The 22,042-nt window shown below is 34.0% G+C and overlaps 1 protein-coding gene across 3 annotated transcripts in view; it reads left to right on the forward strand.

Moving 5' to 3' along the window:
• Positions 1-22,042, forward strand: part of Kifap3 (kinesin associated protein 3) — a 138,890-nt gene that overhangs the window by 44,671 nt on the left and 72,177 nt on the right. For all 3 annotated transcript variants that reach the window (XM_026405250.2, XM_026405251.2, XM_026405252.2), the window contains exon 10: positions 5,692-5,854. In XM_026405250.2, the coding sequence (XP_026261035.1) occupies positions 5,692-5,854 (163 nt within the window). The remainder of the gene's footprint in view (positions 1-5,691; positions 5,855-22,042) is intronic.

Consider the following 22,042-nt stretch of genomic DNA (forward strand, 5'->3'; position numbering starts at 1 on the left):
TTTGCATTATTACATTAGGCTTCTATTTGCCTTTTTGTATTGTGTTGATATAATTGTCTTTATGAAATACAAGTTGAGCATGTATTATTTCTAATTCTGTATACATAATGTGTAAATATATAAAGGTAGATTTTTTTTTCTTTTCTTTTTTTTTTTGGTTGTGTTGCTGGGGAATTGAACCCACTTTCTTAATGCATGCCAGGAAAGAGGTCTATATCTGAAATATATCCACAGCCCTAATGATAGAAAAAAAAATTCTTACCTGCTTTTTTCCCACAACATTAAAAAGTCATTGTTGACACTTATTATATTAAAATAGATTACACATTCACCATACATTGTTTTTAGATACTTAAATTGTTTATAATTTTAGGCATCATAAATAACACTTCAGTGTACATATTTGTATATACATTTCTTATCCATATTTCTGATTACTTTCTTAGAGTAGATAACTAGGAATGGCCTTAACTCCATTGAGGACCATTTTTAGAATTATGTGTCATTATGTGACTGGTAAAAGTCATTTTTCCTTCAAATAATCCGTCTAAATATTTAGTATTTCTGCCTATTCTTTTTTCTTCTCTTAAAACAAAAAGAACTAGGAAATTGCTTTTGTTATATTAAGTGCCATGCCATGCTCATTGAAAGCCTGAAGCTGATTTATCAAATTCAATAAGTGCCTTGAATTGTGACTGTTGAATATATGAAATTTTATTTTACCTTGATGTATTGAATGTGTTTTTATCATTAATATATAATTCTTGTGATGAATTATATACTTTCTATTGTTTTGAGAATGTGTGTACCTAAAGAGATTAATCAAAAACATGTTTTTTGTTTTCACTGACCTTATATCAGAGAGGAATATGATGACATGTTGATAAATATACTCCTAAGTAGTTAGGTTTTGTGGCTTAGCAATTGCTTCCTTTCACTGTAAGTTGAAATGTATTCTTTAATTTGTGTATTTAGATTAATGTAGATTAATCTAAGTATTTAGATTAGTAGTTTCTCAAAATTCAAATTTCTTTACCATCAGCATGTGTCTGCTATGTGTATTAGATTTATATTAAAGTATTGCACTTCTTTATTTTTTTTAAAGAGAGAGAGAGAGAGAATTATTTAATATTTATTTTTTAGTTTTAGGCAGATACAACATCTTGGTATGTGGTGCTGAGGATCGAACCTGGGCCGCAAGCATGCCAGGGGAGCACGCTACCGCTTGAGCCACATCCCCAGCTCAAGTATTGCACTTCTGAGCTCATTCTATCAAAAAAAAAATCTCAAGATGATTATTAAAATTATTTTCTAGTGAGGTTGGAAGATTTAAATCATCTCATCAAACCTTATTTTATTTTATTTTCACTGAAGACGAAAAACTGAGGTTTCAAACAGTTAATTATTCATCCAAAGTCAGGAGAAATATTTGATAGCCAGATTTTTATTATGCATGGTATACATTTCATTTTTATTATGGAAGAAAGGTATCTTATGGAAACAGGATTTTTAGCACTCAGCTGCACCATACTCACATGGCTAGATTTAGTGACTTTAGCCTCTGTTTTTGCAGATGAACTATCAGAAGATTAGAAGCAATAATTAATTTACTTAAGGAAACAAATTTCTAGATTCTCTGTTTCATATTCTTTTTTGCCTCCTGGGCAAATTTTTTAAAGTCTTCTTCTAGAGATGGGAAAGCTCTTTCACATAATGGAAGTTTGTTAAACGTCACCACATTTTTAATTATTTTTCATTGGCTAGAATCTTGATGTAGGACCACAATTAATTTCTTTAGAGACCTACAAATAAAGACTTTTTAAAAAACAAACAAACAAAAAAATAAAGTCTTCTTCTATGTTGTTTTTAAAGACATTTTTAGCAAGATTAATAATAAGCAGTTTTTGAATGTTGGCTTCCTGAACGACAGAAGAGTACACTTAAAGACGGAAGTCAACTTGCTGATAGATTATTGCTAAACTGTCACTTTGCATGGAACATTTTATAAAAATGTTAATTAACTATAAATTGCAGTTTTTAGGAGTAGAATTGAAAGGGTATTGCATGTTGAGACAGTTGCTAAATTTAGCTCTTGAGTTTTTTTTCATCAACCAAAAAAGACATGTCTAGTAGGCTGTGTTAAATATAAGAGTTTTACCATCTATTGACTAACAGCCCATGCTTTACATTCCATAGTATGTAGTGGAAATGAAAATTAATAAGAAACTCATTAGGATATTTTATTGTGTTTTGTTATACAGTACATACATGTGTTATTGCTTTTTCAAAAGAAAATATTGCCTAATTAGTAACAGCTGGTGGCAATTTTATTTAAAAAAAGAATGAGGGATGGCTGATCTCTTTGTGAGGTTATATTATTTATTTAATTGAAGTGTTCTTTTTTCATCTGATATGAACGAATACTGACCTTGAATTTTAGAAATATATTTTAAAATAAGTTTGGTTTATTTAAAACAATCTTTCAACTAGTGGTTTCAATTGAATTATCATATTTCTCTTTTTTCTGCCATGTCTTTCAGACCCATAAATCAGAAATATGAATCTTTCTTGATTCTGATACATCAGTACTTATATTCAATTAATTTCTAAGTTCTATCCATTCTACCTCTTAACTACAATGTAAATTCCGAAATAACGCACACACTAGTACTTTCTTAAGTTAGAATGTTTATATTGCTGTGGTGACATTATAACTAGTTTCTCCAGTTGCATTCCTACTGCTAAATCCTAATGATACAGAGATCTCCTTAAAATTCTTGCAGTTTCCTTGTTGAAATTCCTTTCTAGCTCCCTATGGCCTCTAGATTAAGATGAAAATTATTAAACAAAGTTTACAAGGTCTTCCATCACATGGAACTTTACAAATTCTCTCGCTCATTATTTTATTGCTCCCCACGAACTTATTTTCTCAGTAACACAAACTCTCAAACAAGTCATGCTCTTTTTTACCTCTGTGTATTTATATATCAGGTTTGTGTTTTCTGAAGCATCTCTCTTATCTGTATGTCATTCTTTTTTTAAATTTGTTTTAATTAATTACACATGACAGTACAATAATCTTGACATATCAGAATTATCATATTTCTTATGTAATATTAATATAATTGTGTTTTTATAGTTTATTATTAGTGTAATATAACATAAAGGTAATAAATCATATTAGAATATGATCTTAAAAGGAACAACAAGAGTGTGTATATGCTGCTTAGTTCCTTATGTTCTTATTTTCTAAAAACTTTTGGGAATTTTTTCTATATTTTGGACATAAGTCTTTTATCAGTTACATGTTTTACAAGCCTTTCTTGTGGCATGTCTTTTCATTCTCCTGTGAGTGTTTAATATTGGTGAAATCCAGCATTTTAAAAAACTTTTTAATGGGGGCTAGGGTTGTAGCTCAGTGGTAGAGTACTCCCCTTGCACATGTGAGGCACTGGGTTCAATCCTTAGCACCACATACAAATTAAAAATAAATAAATAAAGGTATTGCATACATGTACAACTAAAAGAAATATTTGAAAAAAAACTTTTTAATTAGTTATGTTTTGCTGTCTCACTAAAAATTTTTTTTTTATTACTGAAACTTTATATTTGAAATCAGGCAATGTGAAGCCTCCAATGTTATTCTTGTTCAAAATTATTCTGGCTATTCTATATTTTTTTCCTTTCCATTCCATTTTAAAAGAGCTTTTAGTTTCATTTTTTTTGTTTTTGGAAGTTTTTTGGTTTGGTTTGTACTCTAATGAAAAATATGGCTACAGGGTTACTGTGTGGTTTACATAGAAGTATGAAGGAAAAGTCAGATGTTAGTTGTCAATTTAGCAGTTTTTAAAAATTTTGTATTCATTCCTTGGCATGAAGTGAAAGGAGAAAAGTATAGTAAAAGCTCAGTCACTAATGTGATTTTTATGAGGTAAGTGAAAGATTGAATAAAGATATGGAAAGGACAGTATAAATAAATGTTTAGATCTCTAATAAAAGGAAAAGTAGAACAACATTATTCATAAATTCTTTTGTTATGATACAAAAATTTGAACTTATATAGGATTTCTTTCCTTTTTTACTCTTGCTTTGTAGTTAAAAGACATAAAATGTTTTTATAACCGAGTTTTTCTGATTATTACCTTAAAAAAATCTAAGTTCAGGATTTCCATTACCAAATAAATAGTTGGTAATGCCCTCTGTAATTTTTCATTCTAATGCAAGATCTCTTGATACAATTTCATAATCTTGTAGAGCTAGGATCAGCAAATTCCTTTAAATAGTTACATGGTCAATATTTTAGGATTTGCAGATCCAAAGGTCTCTGCTATAGCTGCTCAACTCTGTTGTTAAGCATGAAAGCAACCATAAACAGTCTATAAACTAATGAACATAGCTCTGTTCTAATAAAACTTTATTTATGGAAATTTAAATTTTATATAATTTTCATGTGTCATGAAATGTTCTCATTTTTTTTTCTATTATTTAAAAATTTAACAGGCTGGATGTGTAACTCAGTGTAAAGAGCTTGCATGCATGAGGCTATGGGTTCAATCCTCAGTACCACAAAAATAAGTAAGGAAAATAAATGTAAAAACCAAAACCATTCTTAATCTCAGGTTGTGTGAAAACAGATGGCAGGCCAGATGAATTCCATTAGCTGTGGTCTGCTGATCCATTCCAAATTTTAGGTATTACTTGTAGCCTCGCTTCTTTTCTGAGTTTCTTAAGATTTCCAAATGTCCAATGAATATCTCCTCAAATTAAACATGACAAAAATTAAAATAACTTTTTGTCCTCCTTGTCCTAGACTTGTTTTTGCATCTGTATTACTGACTCTGCAGAAAAGGATCCTGAGGCTTCTATTACTAATAAGACTACTTGCAAGGCTGGCCCTGGCTGATGTGGGGTACTTGGATTTCACGAGTGTCCCCTGCCTAGGAAATAGTCTGACCATGTCATCCCTTTAGTTTGAGATCATGAGGAACTTTTGCTACTTACAGAATGGTGTGAAACCCCCCAGCAGAGCATTGCAAGCCTCTATGATCCAAGATCTGTTTTTAAGCTTCTGCCAGTCCTCAATACATGCTTCAAAACTGTGATTATGCCAAAGCTCTTGCAACTCTCTAAACAAGTTCTTACACTAAATGTTTGTCCACTGGCTTTTTCTCAACCTGTATTGCCATTCTTCTCAACCAGAGAACAAACTCTGTCCCATTTTTTAAGACTTGTTCCAAATTTGAAGCCAATTTTTTTTCTTCTAGGTGGACTAGTAGCTTCTTCCATGTTGCTTCTGGAGCACTTTGTGCATTCAGTTTTTATCACACTGCATCTTCATTGTTTGTTCTATTTACCTACTCTTTAGATCAAGGAATCCTTGAAGGCCAAGATGAGGTCTTGTTTGATCTGGTACAGGGCCTGGTACATAGTGGGTGGTGTTCAGTTAGGCAGAGTGTTTTCAATCCATCAATTAATGCAGTCAAATAAGGGAAAGAAGGGATGATGTAGGACTCTAAATTTTCTCTTTAAACGTTTGATATCAGGAAAGTTCATAGATTGAAATGAAAATATAAGATTAATACATACCTATTTTTTAAATAGAGATATGTTAGGTTAAACCCCAAAATAATTATTTGTAATCTTTTTCATCCTATTTTGCAATAGACCCTCACTGCATATTATTTTACTCAGGTGGAAATGGATATTGTTGAAAAACTTGTAAAAATGATACCTTGTGAACATGAAGATCTCCTGAATATCACCCTCCGGCTTTTACTAAACCTGTCCTTTGACACAGGACTGAGGAATAAGATGGTACAAGTTGGACTTCTTCCAAAACTCACTGCACTCCTAGGTATGCTTTTTAAGAATTAATGACTACTTCTTAGGATTCCCAACATCATTGGGAAACTGAGTTCTATGTAGAAAAGCCTCTGAACAGAAAGATTTCTGTATATGTTCTTTGATTAGAAACTGAATAAAACAATAAGCAGAATAAATGAAAAATTATCTGTGCCAGAATTTCTGTGATATTGTGGAATGAAATGAAATAGGAACTTTTGACTCTTTTGTTTCTTTAGCCCATATTGAACCAAAATGAAAGTGTATTATTAGTGCTACCAGGGAAACAAAAAGGAAAATAGATTTTTCTCTTCAGGATGTCTTAAAAAGCAGATATCAATTAAATTCATATTTTCTGCTATATTTTTCAGATACTACTTGCAAACATACACATTTACAGAAATTCTTTGTCATTAAGTTAAAAGGGGTATTTTTGTATAGCGTGAATTAGAAAAATGTTGTATTGGAGGATTCATTTATTTTGAATATTTAACTTAGGTACTTAAGTTTTCTGTTTTAGCTACTAACAAGATATCTTCAATAAGGATGGGTTCAAGACTTAATGCTTTGGTGCTCTTAACATAAGGTTAGCCTTAGCAGAGCATTAAAACACTTTTACAGTCTACCTACAGCCGTCTTCAGAGGCTTCTGCTACTCTCTGCCTTTATATTATGGTCATACGGAGGCACTTAAGAGTTCCCAGACAAACTTTGCTATACCTAAGTGGCTGTCCATTTGCTTTTTCCTCTTCCTGCAAATGCCATTGTCTTTCTTAACCAGAAAGCAAATAATTCTAACTTGTCTTTTAGCATTTCATCCATATATTCAATATATTCAACATTTCACCCATTTGTTCTCCATATATTCAAGCATTTCAAAGAATGTTATACATTTTGGAACATAATCTGTTGAGGAATACTTTCAAAAATTGCCTCTGAGGGAGTCAAGGCAATATAGATATCTGGGGAAAGGAGTTTTAAAAGTAAATTTGATTGGCCTTGAATTGAATTCATATGACAGTTTATCATAAATCTGACCATTTAGTCAGCTTTTTTTGCTGTTGTGACTACAAGATCTGACTCTAACAATTGTAGAAGAGGAAAAGTTTATTTGAGGTCTTAGCCCAACAACTGGCTCTATTCCTCAGGCCTTGAGGTAAGACAGAACATCATGGCAGAGGGAAGCAGCTCATGTGATGATCAGACAGCAGAGAAAGAGAGACTCCACTCACCAGATACGAAATGTATATCTCAAAGGCATGCCCTGAATGATCCACCTCATCCAGCCACACCCTACCTTTAGTGTCCACTCAGTTACATCATGGGATCATTTCACTGATTGGATTAAGGCTCTAGTAACCCAGTCATTTCTCCTCTAAACTTTTTTGTATTGTCTCACACATGAGCTTTTCGGGGACACCTCACACCCAGACTATAACACTGACGTAACTATGTACCAAATATTAGATCAGATTCACAGTCATGCAAATGAATAAGTTATGGTCATTGTCCTGAAAGAATTCATACTCTATTATAGTTTATTCAATATCTAGTCTTCTACTTTTATGAAACATTTGATTTATAACATATGATAAAACAAATGATTTAAGAAAGATTTTTGGGAAATTACTCACATGATACTCATTTCATAATTTGTTAAACAGGTAGTAAATTCAGGGATATACGGTATAATGTCCAATATTCTTTCTTTTAGAGTTCAATTTCCGGAGTCATACTCATATTAGAATTGTAACTAATTACTTCTAACCATGTGGCCTTGGGCAAGTTAGCCAAACTATTTGTGACTTGGTTTTTCATTCCTAAAATAGGGATAATAATTATATAAAACTTAGAGTTCTTTAGTTTAAATGAGCTATTGCATGCAGAGTGCTTATGACCTGACTTACAGTATTTCCTAATAAATGTTAGATGCTATTGTCATTTTTCTTATCCACATCATCATTATCATTATCATTATTTGATATTGAAGCAGGCATTCTATAAATGTTGCTCATTAATCTTTTTATATATATGACAGAGGAATGCATTACAATTCTTATTATACATATAGAACACAATTTTTCATATCTCTGGTTGTATACAAAGTATATTCACACCAATTCATATCTTCATACATATATTTTGGATAATAATGATCATCACATTCCACCATCATTTATAAGCCCATGCTCATTCATCTTTCTATGAGTACAAATACCCTTCTGATAAGATATTAAACCTCAGTTGATAAATAAGGTAGCTTTATTTGTACTTTCCTGTGTGCACATTCAATTTAATTTAGTAAAATGTTGATAACCTACCATGGCAAATACAGTGCTAAACCATAAATGTTTTTCAACCTGTAGATAACTGGAATTCAAATGGAAGAAAATTAATGTATGGGTGTGCCATATAAGGTGTCATCTGAAATGTATACCAAAAAATTAGTTGTTTTAATAGGGTGATATTTACAAAATAATGAGAGACTTTAGAAAATATTTCAAATAAATCAATCAACATTACCTAAGGCATAATTAAAACTAAGTCATTATGACTTGTCAGTATGGCTTAAGTTGCCATTTCAACTTTAGCATAGAATATGACAGTAAAAAGTGAGAGATAGACTTGAAATGGGTTTATGCTCATCATCATGTGAGATTATATAAAGTTTCAAGCATCTCTGAAAAGTTATACTTAATATAGCTGATGGTAGGCATCATCGCAGATGGGTTTTAATCAGAACTGAGTCTAGAAAATTAGTCTGACATTCTGTGGGGTGGACTAGAACTAGAGTCTGAAAATGAGATCAATAGCATGCTGTAGTAAATAAGACAAGAAGCAAAAAAAACAAAAAACAAAAAAAACACCTCAATTAGAGCAGAGGTAGTATTGTCGAGTGTGAAGTAAAAGGAAAGGGCAGAAGAGAGAGATATGGCAGGGAGAATGCCATAGGTAATGTTTAGATGTAGGAATGATGGAAAAAGACATCATGAAATCAACAACTATAAGAACACTAGTGCCAGGAACAGAAGAGTATGAAGGAGGTGGTTTGAGCAAGACAGTAATAAATTTAATGTGAGACATGTTAGAGACATCTGAGGCAAAGGTGTTCAGTGGACAGATAGAAGCATGAGTTTAAAACTCAGGAGTTTTTCTTAACCTTTACCTCTTAAAATATTGTCAAATAAGTAAATAAAAGTTGAAAAATGCTTATCTTTCAACAAATACATAAAATATAGCAAGTTTAATCTATTACTGAAAAGTGATAATCTTGTATTCTTCAAGTAATAGGGAAATGAGGAAGCTTTGAGTGAGTACATCTGAAAACCTTTACCTCTTTTGGAGTCACTTTTTTTTTTTACAGTGTTTGTTCATCATTTTCTTTGGAATATTTTGGATTCCTAGGGCACCAGCTCTTATATACTGGGGAGAGTAAAAAGTTGGTATTGTTCTAACCCTTCATGACCTAACTAGAGATGGATGATCTTAAAAGTTTTCATCTCTGTTCTTAGGCTGATTTATAAAAACTGAAAGCAAAATTATTGGGAGACATTTTATAGTTAGCTTTAAATAAATTCTTGATTTATTTTTCTTTGGTAAGTAAAATAGATTAATGGCCAAATAACAGTACACATATGAACACCCATGAAAAATTTCTAGAAAACTGAAAAAAAACCAACGTTGTGACTTGAATAATTATTAAAAGCAAAGAGGAAGTTGATTTCAGCTCAGCCCTTTTGTTATGTGAGTAACTAGTATTCACCATGAACTCCTGACAACTTTGAACCTACTTGAAAACTAGAAGGTAGGTTCCACACTCACTCCTGTCATCATGCTCACTTCTTTTCCATCTCATTCTTGCTCACAAGTCATCAGATTTCAACTTTGGGTAAGCTCTTTCAAATGTTCATGTCTTTTACTTTAGCTTTTGAAAAAAGATATACTACAGAACTACACCTTCAACTTCTGTAAAATAATTGAAAGTGTCTACATGTTTGCATATATAATTATACTTCATAATAACTGTAAGTTTATATCTGCTTATTTTATATTCTTTTAATGACTGTAATTACAATTATGGTTTTCTACTTGTTTCCATGTAAATCATTGGTTAAATAAGCTTTGTCATTCCTTTATAAGATGAACCTATGGCGGGGGGAAATTTGCTCATTTTCAGTAACTGATTCAGTATGAACTCTTGGAACGTAACCATTTTTGTAAATTTAACAGATGTTTGTTTTATCTTGTCCCCAAAACAATCCTTTTACTCATTATTTCCCAGAAAAATATCTATTAAATGTGTTAGAGGATGAGGCTATGATTATTAATAAGTAACACTAATATCACAGTAACAGTACAGTAAACAATTATATCTTGCTTATATTTTGTCCATTCTGGATGACAGCAGAGTGCTAGTCCATGACATCTGTCAAAGACCTAGGATAATAGGTCCTCTTGGCCACCAAGGCGCTTGGTATTAGCTTTTTCATCACTGTGACCAAAATACCTTACAAGAACAACTTAGAGGAGGAAAGTTCATTTTGGGCTCATGGTTTTGGAGGTTCAGTCCATGGTCAGCCAACTCCATCATTCTGGATCTGAGATGAGTGAATACATCCTGGAAGAAAGGTGTTGTGGTGGAAAGCTGCTCCAATTATGGCAGCCAGTAAATACAGAGAGAGAGAGAGAAGCCAGGAACAAAATGTAACCCCGAAGGGCATGCCCTCAGTGACCTACTTCTCTAGCCACTCCCCACCTACCTACAGATACCATGCAGTAATCCATTCAAATTATTAATCCATCAAGTGGATTAATTCCCTGATTAAGTCACATCTCTCATGATGGAATCACTTTGCTTCTGAATATTCCTACATTGTCTCACACATGAGCTTTTGTGAGGAGGTCTCATATCCAAACCATAACTTCTGGGAAAGGGAAAAGAGGTAATATGGAGAATTGCAAACTCTTCTTACAGGCTTCAACTTAGAAGTGACAACATTTTTACTTACATTCTGTTGATAAAAGCAAATCATATGGCCATGCTTGACTTCAAGGGAGTGGGCAATTATCCCGAAGGAATAGAACTGGAGCATTGATGAGCAAGTAGCCAAATGATCCTGAAAATTATTTTTCAATTTATCTGAATTCAGCTGGGTTTTTAGGATTACCAGAATCTCTTAAACAGTACATCCTGAGACATTACAGCGAATAAATCCTAATGCACATGGTTCATCTAGTAACCGTGGTAGCACAGAGCATATTGATTAGAGATAGGATTGTAGAGTCAGGCTGTGTGACTTTGAATATTGGCTTCAGATACCAGCTATACGATATCATGCAATTACTTAATATATGTCAGTTTTCTTATGTCCGGTAAATGGATAATAATGATACATATAAATAGGGAAGAGTTAAATGAAATAATGCAGAAAATGTGAGGGAATTATAAATATGTGAAATTATTGTCAACATACATAAAATACAAAAAATAGACATTCAGAAATGGACATCTTTTTTGATAAGTTTTCAGGAAACTCATAAGGTTGAGTTTCCTTTCCATTTGAGTGTGCATATATATGTCTTCAATTTCTTTTGTGAATGTTGTATAGTTTTATTGAGGAGGTTTACTTCTTTGGTTAAATTTATTCCTGGTTTTGATCTTTTGTTTTGTAGCTGTTGTAAATGGCATTGCTTTCTGACTTTCTATTTTACATTTTTCCCTTTTAGTACATAGGAGTGCTAGTAATTTTTGCATGTTGATATTGTATCCTGAAACTTTGTTGAATTTATTAATTCTAATAGTTTGGGGAGGAGTCTTTGGAGTTTTATTTATATAAGATGATGCCATCTGCAAGTGATAGCAACTTGCTTTCCTCATTTCCAACTTGGATGCCCTTTATTTCATTATCTTACATAATTGCTGTAGCTAGAACTTCTAGTACTGTGTTGAATAAAAGTGGTGAAAGTGGGCATCCTTGACTTGTTCCAGTTCTTAAACAGCTTTTAGTTTTCCTTCATTCAGAATGATATTAGCTTTGGTCTTTTTATATATGGCCATTATTACATTGAGGTGCAGTCCTTCAATCCCTAATTTGTTCAGAGTTTCTACCATGAAGGTATGTTGTATTCTATCAAATGTTTTTCTTGTGTCTGTAACAATCATATGGGGTTTCATTCTATGGATGGAGTATCATGTTTATTGATTTGCACATGTTGGACTATACTTTAATTTCTAGGATGAATCCCACATAATCATGGTGAATAGTCTGTATAATGTGCTATTGGACTTGGTTTGCTAGTTGAGGATTTTTTCATCTACTTTCATCAAGGACATTGGCCAGTAGTTTTCTTTCTTTTCTTTTTTCTTTTTGTTGTTGTGGTGTCTTTCTGAGGTTTTGGCCTCATAGAATGAGTTTTGAAGAATTGTCTTTTTTTTCGCTTTTTTGGAATAATTTGAGAAGAATTTATGTCCTTTAAATATTGGGTAGAGCCAGACATGGTGGTGCATGCCTGTAATCCCAGCAATTTGGGAGGCAGAGGCAGGAAAATTGCCAGTCCAAGTCCAGCCTCAGCAACTTAATGAGACCCTGTCAATAAATAAATAAATAAGGGCTAGGGATGTGGCTCAGTGGCAGAGAGTCACTGGGTCCAATGCTAGTACCACCAAAAAAAAATAAATAAATAAAATAGTTAGTAGAATTCAGCAGTGAGGCCATGTGGCCCTAGGGTTTTCTTTGGTGGGAGTCCTTTTATTACTGCTTCAATCTCATTGTCTGTTATTGGTCTGTTCAGATTTTCTGTACCATCCCATGTTTTCTAATTCATTGGTGACTCTCCCTTTAAATTTGAAGTATTCTCTGTGTCATTTCTTATAGGACCAGTCTGGTGGAGATGCAGTCTTAGCTTTTGTTTATTTGGGAATATCTTTCCTCATTCATTTCTGAAAGATTTTCTGGCTATAGTATTCTTAGTTGGCAGTTTTTTGTTTTTCTTTTCCTCTCATACTTTGAAACTCTTATCCCACTCTTCCTGGTCTGTAAGATTTCTGCTGAAAAGTCTGTTATCAGGTGAATTGGGATACCCTTATGTGGTTTCTTTTTGTGTTGCTTTAAGAATCCTCTCTTTGGGGCTAGGGCTGTAGCTCAGTGGTAGAGAGTTTGCCTAGTATATGTGAGGCAGTGGATTTGATCCTTAGTGCCAAAAATAAATAGATAAATAGATAGATAGATAAATGAATTGTGTCCATCTACAACTAAAAAAAGTTTTAAAAAATATATGTACACAGCAATCAGTTTTTTGTTTGTTTGTTAAGAATCATCTCTTTGTATTTAACTTAAGAGCTTGATTATATGTTTGTGTGTGTGTGTGTGTGTGTGTGTGTGTGTGTGTGTGTGTTTTCGTGGTGGTATTGTTTTGGTACTGGAGTTACATGCCCACCCTTTGTTTTTTTTTTTATTTTGAGACAGGATCTTGCTAAGTTGCTTAAGTCCTTGCTAACTTACTAAAACTGGCCTTGATGAAATCCTTCTGCGTCTGCCTCCTGCATCAATGGGATTATAGGCATATGCCACCGTACCTGGCTTGATTATGTTTTTAGGGCACATTTTGTTGAAATAAATCTTGACTAGTGACCTTTGACTTTCCTGTATCCAAATATTTGTATCCTTTTCTAAGACTGGGAGATTTTCTGTTACTATCTCTTTGAATAACATTTCTCACCTTTTGGCATTCCCAAGTCCCTCTTGAATCCAATAGCTCCAATATTTGCTCCTTTCATGCCATTGCAAAGTTCTTATAGACCTTCTTCTTTTCAGTGTGTTTTCTTTTTCCTCCCCTGTTTATTTTCAAATAGTCTGTCTTCTAACTCTACTGATTCTTTGTTCTTTTTCATCTGTTTTGCTGTTATCACATTTTTAATCTCATTTAGCAAACTTTTCAGCTCAAAGATTTTGGTTGGTTTTTTTATGATCTACTTAAACATCTCAAGTTTTTCCAATAAAACACTGAATTGTTTCTCAATTTTTTTTTAAATTGCCTTTGAGTTTTTCAAAATTCTGTTTGAGAGTTCATGAGTAGATAGCTCAGTTTCTGACACCTTATTTTATCCCTTAGGTGAGGACACGGTTCTCTGAAAGCTTTTGAGGCTTGTTGTCATGCAATGGCATCTGCACGTTCAAGTATTAGGTATTCTGGACTTGGTAATCTGTCTTTTTTTTTTGTTCTTGTCATTCCTGGAATTCTGAGATGTTCTCTGAACCAGTGGTCATGCTATGTTTCACCACTAGATGGCACCATAAGTCCATGTTTTCCATTAGTCCATTATTAGTGTATTGCCGTCCTTTCAGCTCTAGGGGAAGCTCAAGCTCAAGTTTATCCCAAATCTAAAGTTGATGCATTGTTCAGGATAAAAAGTGCCTAAAAAGGATAATTCATCCCTTCATGTCTCAGCTTGGGTCCAAGGTGGGCTCAGTTTTATTATTTATGCATTTTGACACAGTTTGTTACATCTGATAACTTTATGTTATCATCTGAAAGATCTATCATGTCCGGTATTTTTAGCAAATGTGAGTGTAGGCAAATCAAGTTAGACTTAGGAAGTTTGACTTTACTTACATAATTGTTAGAGTCTGTTCAGATTTTTTAGGGTGTTAACTCTTTAAAAAGTGAAGTTTTTTTCTCATCTAAGAATCAGATTATCAAAAAAAATTCCCTTATAAAAATATTTAAACCATTTGACGTTCATGTGTCTCAAGAGAGCTTCCTTATGTCAGAGTATCCTAGGGCAGGAGATGGCAAGAAAATTCCTGTCACAGTGTATTCTTATTACCCTGGAGTGTGTACTGATTATGTTTAAAATATAACTTGAAAACCTACATTTTCTTAGTTTTTTGTCTGATGTGCTAGACAGATGTTTTGTTAAAGCTCCGAATTGCTTTGTTCTGGATGTTTCATGAGCTGAAGGTTGATTGACACACTTGGGATTGTTAAGGTTTAGATGTGAGGTGTCCTGTAAAAGCTCAAATGTGAGGCAATGAAAGAAGGTTCACAGGAGAAATGAGAGTCTTAATCAGTGATTTAGTCTCCGGATAGGGATTAACTGAGTAGGAACTGAAGTGGTAGGTGTGGCTGGAGGAGGTGAGAATTGGGGCATGGCTTTGGGTATGTATGTATTTGTATCTGGCAAATGGAGACCTTGCTCTCCACTCTGATAGCCATGCGAGCTGCTTCCCTCTGACACACTCTTCGGCCATGGTGTTCAGCCTCACTTTAGCCCTGAGGAATGGCGCTAGCCCTAAATAAACAGTCAGCCCCTAAATAAACCTTTCCTCCTCTACAGTTGTTCTGGTTGGGTCCTTTTAGTTAACAACAGTGAAGAAGCTGACTAAAACAGGGATAATGTTAGTACAGAAGCAAGCATAAATGCCCAATTGAAATGTGTTCTTTTGAAGGGCCTAGTTCATCATGACATTGGTTCTTATATAAAGCTTCAACATCACATAATGGCAGAGACAGTGTTTTACAGAGTGCTGCATACTTAATAAACTGACACATTTCATTGCTATGCTATTTTCTGACAATTATGAGTTTATTTACACTGGATTTTTTGTGAACAATATTGATACTCATTTTAAATTGAGTAATGTTGAATTTTCACATCAACTTTTAAAATATTAACTTGGTTTTCAAAGAAAGTTAAATTCAAAGAAATAAGACTCTTGGTTTTCAAAGAAAGTTATTTCAAAGAAATAAGACTTTTAAAATACACAAGTCTCATCCTACATATTTGAATATTTACATTAGTTAAAACAAAAATGGAATAGGTACCAAACCTAATGGTTTAGGGAGATTAAGTAGCTACCTATGAATTACAGGGACTCATTCCACAATTTTTCTACTATCTGTAAGTCTTCCCTGTTAGGTAACTATATAGGGATTTAGTTGGTTAGAGCTTCAATTTAAAACTTTTGGTTTCAGAACCCCTTTATAGTCTTAAAATTGTTTGAAGACCTCAAAGAACTTTTATTTCTGGGGACTTATATTTATGTATATTTTGTTAACGTAAATATTTTATAAAAAATAACTTTTCAAAAACAATAGTGAGAATGGTGGCACCACTTCACACTCTGAAAATCTCTTAAAAATCAGTCAAGCTTATTAGACAATAGCTGGTGTATGTTGTGCAACCCCTGGATAACTCAGTTGTATGCTTAGGAGAGATTGAAAGTTAAAAAACAGGAAAATATTTGAAATTAAAAATTAGGAAAATATTGTATCAGTATTGTTCTAAAAATGTTGTGATTTTTGTAGCCCCCATTCCTGGATCCTAGGACCATACTTGGAAAGCCAGTGCATTAGCACATTCCTTTAAAGCTTTTAATGCCTATTAAATTCAAATACTCCTGGTAATAGTATTAACAACTCAACATCCAGCTAGAAGACATGTTTGGTTTGGCTAAAGTATACTTTTTAGTTTTATATCTAAAAAATATGTCTAGGCAGGACTAAACCCTCCCATTCCTCCAGGATAACCCTCCTTCTCTTATTTTAGACATTTAGTTATATTACCTGTCTTGCACTGTCAGCATATGAGTGTTAATAAGCCACTTCCATCTTGGTGAGAAGCATTTTTCCCAATATTCTGGCACTTTGTGAAAGAGGAGAGGGTGGCATCAGATGGCAGATCCTGAGCACACAGGGTAGGCATCAATATTAAATTCTGGGAAAATTAATTAATGCTGCCCAGCAATCATACTACGTTTTTTTTTTCATCTGGTTATTCTGCTCCTTTCCTAGGTGAGAATTTCATTCCTCTACCTTCTCAGCATGTCAAAATAGCTCTGTTCTCACCCTCTTTCTAAGCTTATTACCTTGCTTTCTATATTACTGAGAACATAGAAACAGAGAGCTTCTCCCAAGTTCCTATTGACACAGTTAACTCCTCCTTACCTGCACCTGGAGCTGCACTGTGCCTTCTTTCCCATTATGGTGGGTGGTAGATGAACTTGCTCCTCCTGCTCTTGCCCAGGGCCTAGCCAATTTCCTCTCCTGTTTAAGGTTCTCTCTTAGGCAGTTCTTCTGTCTGTCCTACATTACTATTTTTCCCTCTCTAAGGAAACTCTCCTATTACCTTGCAAATATGCTATTGTTTCTTTCAGCTTAATGATTATGTGTGTCATTTTTTAACCTTCCAGCTATCTTATCATTCATTTTCTTCCCATTTCAACTCTCATCAAAAGAAATCTTCGCTTCCTGTCACCAGCCTCCTTCTCCCCAGTCATAGGAATTCATACCCCTCTCCCACTTCTCTCTCCTGTCTCCCTCGCTCTCCCCCTTCCTGAACTCTCTCCTGTCTTTTTCTCCCCCCACCCCTCATTTTTCTCCACACTTTTGAATCCTCTCACATAAAGATCTGCACCCAGGCCTTCACACATGCCTCATCACACCACTCTGGTTGAGTTCGCATGACCTCCATAATGCTAAATCCAGAGTCAGTTCTCAAGGCTCATATTCCTCAACCTGTGAGCAGCATTTGCTACAGTTCCCTCCTCCTGTCTTGTTTTCATATGTTTTCTAGGACACAGTATTTTTATAGTGCTCCTCCTATCTACTACCCAGTTCTTCCCAGTTTCCTCTTTTGCTTCCACCTCATCTTCCCAATCCATAAGCATTCTTCAGGGCTTTGTCATCTGCTTGTTCTCACTCCCTTGATGACTTTGTCCATCCCATTTAAATACTCTGCCTGTGTTGATGATTCCAAAAGATACATAATTCCAGCCTTCTTTCTGATTTCCTAACTCCAAACATTATCACCTTTTGAGGCCTCATTAGCAGATGAGATTTAATAAGTTCTATAATTAAGCTTTTGATCTCTACCTGACCCTAACCCAAATCCACTATTTTCTTAGTCTTTCCCATCTCATTAAATGGTAACTTCATCTTTGTAGTTAACTAGATCAAAATTGGGGTAGTTATCCTTGACTCCTGTCTTTTCCTTCTACCCTACATCTAATCTATCAGGTAATCCAGTCAGCTTTGTATTCAAAATATAACTGCTCCCTGTCTGATACCAGCCATCATCATCTCTTTCCTGATTTAGTAAAGTAGCATGTTAACTGATCTTTGTGCTTCCACTCTTGCCCTTCAGTCTTTTATTAACACAGCAAACAGAGTGATCCTATTAAAATTTAAGCTAAAATTTTCTCCACTCAAAATCCTCAGTGACTTTCCATCTCACTTAGTGGAAGAGACAGAGTCCTTACAGTAGACCACAAGGTTTTATATGTCTGCCCTGGCTCCTCACCTCTGTGACTAACATAGTCATCTTCTGGTACTCTGGCCTCCTTGCTTTTTATTCCTTGAACTTAACAGGCACTCTTCCTGCCTCAGGATTTTCATACTTCCTGTTCCTTCTGTCTGTGATCTTCTGCCCTAGCTTTTTGCATGGCCTTTTCCCTCACCTGTTTTGACTTTCATCTCTGATTACCCTATTTAAAATTTTAAACCCTGGTTCCTGATGCTCTTCTTTCCCTTTTCCTGTTTTATTTTCTTCCATAGTATTTGATCACCATATAATATGTATTTCACTTAACTATCTTGTTTATTGTCTCTGCACCACCCACCTAGCACCACCACCAGCCATCTGCCTCAGAGACTATAAGCTCTATGGAAATAAAGAGTTATATCAGTTTTATGCACTCTGTATTCCCAATGCCCAGAACACACTGTAGCCTCTCAGTATTGGTGGGTGGTTAGATGGATGAATGAATGAAAGGAATAAACTTAAAAAGAGCTAAGCTTGAGGCTTCCTTTACCCTTTATTAGCCAGTGGCACTATGCAAATCAATCCATCTTCACTGCCCTTTTGTCCAGTTAGAAAATAAAGGAATAAAATAGGGCCTGTCTCACAGGATTATTCTGAGAATTAAGGAGTTTGCATGTATTAGTTTCACAACTAGAAAGTTCCACAAATGTTAATCCATGATAAGAAGGAAGAAAAGGAAGGGAAAGAGGATGCTAATGGTTTCAGAATGACCCGTCAGAAGCACAGAAAGCAGTTTTCGTCACAGTTTTGCATACTTCTAGCCTGGTTATAGAGGTTTATTTTAAACATTAAAATAGCATCTTGATTTTACTTATAAAGTTCCCTTTAGTGAATTGTGTGATTTAGGACAAGAGCCTGCTATTTTTTTAAATTTTTTATTGGTTATTTTAGTTATATATGCAATAGAATCCATTTTGACATAATAATAAAAACATGAAATATATCATGTTCTAGTTCAGACCCCAGTACCTCTCCTTTCCTTTTCCCCACCCTGCTCCTTTCCCTATGTTGATCTTTCTGCCTATTTTTTTATTAATTTCTTGTGGATATGCTCAGTGGAGAGATTCACTGTGGTACATTCATGTATGTTTACAGGAAAGTTATGTCAGATTCATTCCACTGACTTCCTTTTCCCATCCCCACTCCCTTCCCTTCAATCCCCATTGTCAACTCCACTGAACTTCTATTTTCCCCCAACCCCTTATTGGGGATAGCTTCCACATATCAGTGAAAACATTTGATCTTTGGTTTTCTGGAATTGGTTTATTTCATTGAGATGATAGTCTCCAGATCTATTCATTTATTGGCAAATGTCATAAAGTCATTCTTCTTTATGGCTGAGTGAGGCTGCTATTTTAGTGGCATTCAAAATGTGGTCCATAGACCAATGCTCAGTCTACTGTTACTGTTTGTAACTGATCTGTAGTGAGTAAGCCCAGAATCTAGTGAAAGTAAGCATTTAGATATCTAGAGCAATTTCACCAAATAAGATTTTGTCTCTTGAATGAAATAATAATAATTTTGGATTTCTATTATTGAACTTCCTTTTGTTTAATTTTATTTTAATTATATTCACACAAGTATTAGTCCTTAACCCTTTTTTGGGGAGGAAAATAAACACTGGCCCTCTACCACAAGCAGTATAAGAAGCACTGTTAAGTTACATAATTAGTTGGACCATAGATTAGCATACTGTTTTTTGTATTCTCCAGAACTGGAGAACCCAGTATCACAGACACCCTGACTTAGGTTCCTCCTCCTCTTGCTTATAAGTGGTTAGGAGTCTTTCCCTAAAATTTAGGGAATCCAAAGCCAGGCAGAGTGGTGCATGTCTGTAATCCCAAAGATTTAGGAAGCTGAACCAAGAAGGCAGAAAGTTCAAGGCCAATCTGGCAACTAAATAAGGTCCTAAGCAATTTAGTGAGATCATATCTCAAAAAATGAAAAGGGTTGGGGATGTGGCTCAGTGATTAAGCAAATCTGGGTTCAATCCCCAGTACCATAAAAAAAATTTTTTGAGGAATCCATAGTGCTACCTATAGATTTGGCTAAGCTTTTTTATATTTATAATAATTGTAATAATTGTTAATGAAGATGAATTCTACTAGAGTAAGGCTTGAATCATAATTTAAACCTTGATACCAATTCTTATCTACGTGAACTTAGGGATTTTAAGTCAGTATTAATTTACATGGCTGGTATGTATAAAAACTAACTTCATGGGTAATGGCAGAAAAATTGTGATTCCCAGATTCGGTAGCCTGCTTCACAATTTCATATGTAATCATTTCAAAAGGATAGCCAGCTTCACAAATTTCATATGTAATCATTTCAAAGGGATACACATATGTAATCCTTTCAAAAGGGTAATGTTAGACAATATTGTATGCATTGGAAGACAAATTAGAGTTTCTAAGGTGTTCCAAATTGATATAAATGTGTCTATATTTTGTGAGTAGACCCAAATTGGTTTTGAAGGTAACAGTGGCATCTGATTTATTGTTGTCTAGATTACATTTAGGTAATCTGGGTTTTAGGGCATTTTACAGGGCTGTAGAAAGATTTCATCAGCATGTAAGGAGTCAGTCCAGGTCATGAGTTAAGTGATAAATGTTGGATTTTTTTCCGGCTTAGACAAGTTTGATTTCCTTTATTGTTAGAGATCACTGGAACAGATACTATTGGACTCTAAACTTTGATCACATAGAAATTAAGGGTTATTTCCTTTGACCATTCTGTCATATGTCCTTAAAAGAAAATTGACAAAATTAAGTCATGAACACTTTTGTAATTCTCCCATCAAGTTAAATTCACTTTTTTCTTTATACATTAATATGACTTAATTTTAATTCACCAAGAGTATTATAAAATGAAGAAATAAAACTTGTCTTTATTTTTTGAAAGAGCTATCTTTGTAAATATTTTCAAGTTTTTTTAAAAAAAAACTGTTTAGATATGGTCAGAATAATGTTTTCCAAGTAGAAGATGCTTTCCATTTTTTTTTTTTTTGAAACGAGATTACTTTTGTGATGGTGTCTTTAAGAAATGTAAGAGTAGATTTTTTTTAAATAACTTGGTTTGGCCTGGTTATTACCAAACTGTTATGGAATTTCACACATCTGTTTCGGAAAATAGCTTCTCATAGACTACTGCACTGTTTCTCAATTTTAATAGGCCTCATTTATCCTATAAATAAACCTACATTTTCTTACCTGATCAAGTGAGCAAACAATAAGGGTCAGATGTGGCAAACACTTTAACAAAAAGCATATGTCCCGCCGTCAGGGTGAGGTGGAGTCATATCAAGATTTCTTGAAGTTATTAATGGTAGTAAAATTTATGCTTCCTCCTGTTTTCCCAATTAAATCAAGAAGCCTTTTTTCTTAAGATTCTTCTGTCACCAGCTGGTTCCAATATTATGTGTGTGAATATTGCCTGGGGTGTCTCCATTTTTAGATGGTAAAATTTGACCAAAGCACATTACGTCCATGGTGTGGACCTATAAGCTAGAAAGCAGTCATTCATTGTTAAGGGTTTTATTTTGGTCCTTATCATTTGTACCACAAATCTGCTTACTTTGTAGAGTTTATTACAAATAAGTTTTTGTAATATCCTCTGGATGTAATCAAAGAATTCCATAGACAAGGTAATAAAGTAATTGAAGACATATTGAAAAATAAGCTGCGTAGTTAAAAGCACAGTTGTACACTTTAAAAAGAATGAAAATCCATCAGAAGTGTTGACTATCAGAGTACTCATTTTGTGAACAGCTGTTACTGTAGAGAGCTGTTTAGCTTAATAGTAGATTTACAATTTGTTTCTTATTCTGTTAAATGATTGGGCACAAAAATCATTTATCCCAAAATTATTGTTATACTTG

The sequence above is a fragment of the Urocitellus parryii genome, chromosome 9 (assembly GCF_045843805.1).
Source record: "Urocitellus parryii isolate mUroPar1 chromosome 9, mUroPar1.hap1, whole genome shotgun sequence".
NCBI lineage: Eukaryota > Metazoa > Chordata > Mammalia > Rodentia > Sciuridae > Urocitellus > Urocitellus parryii.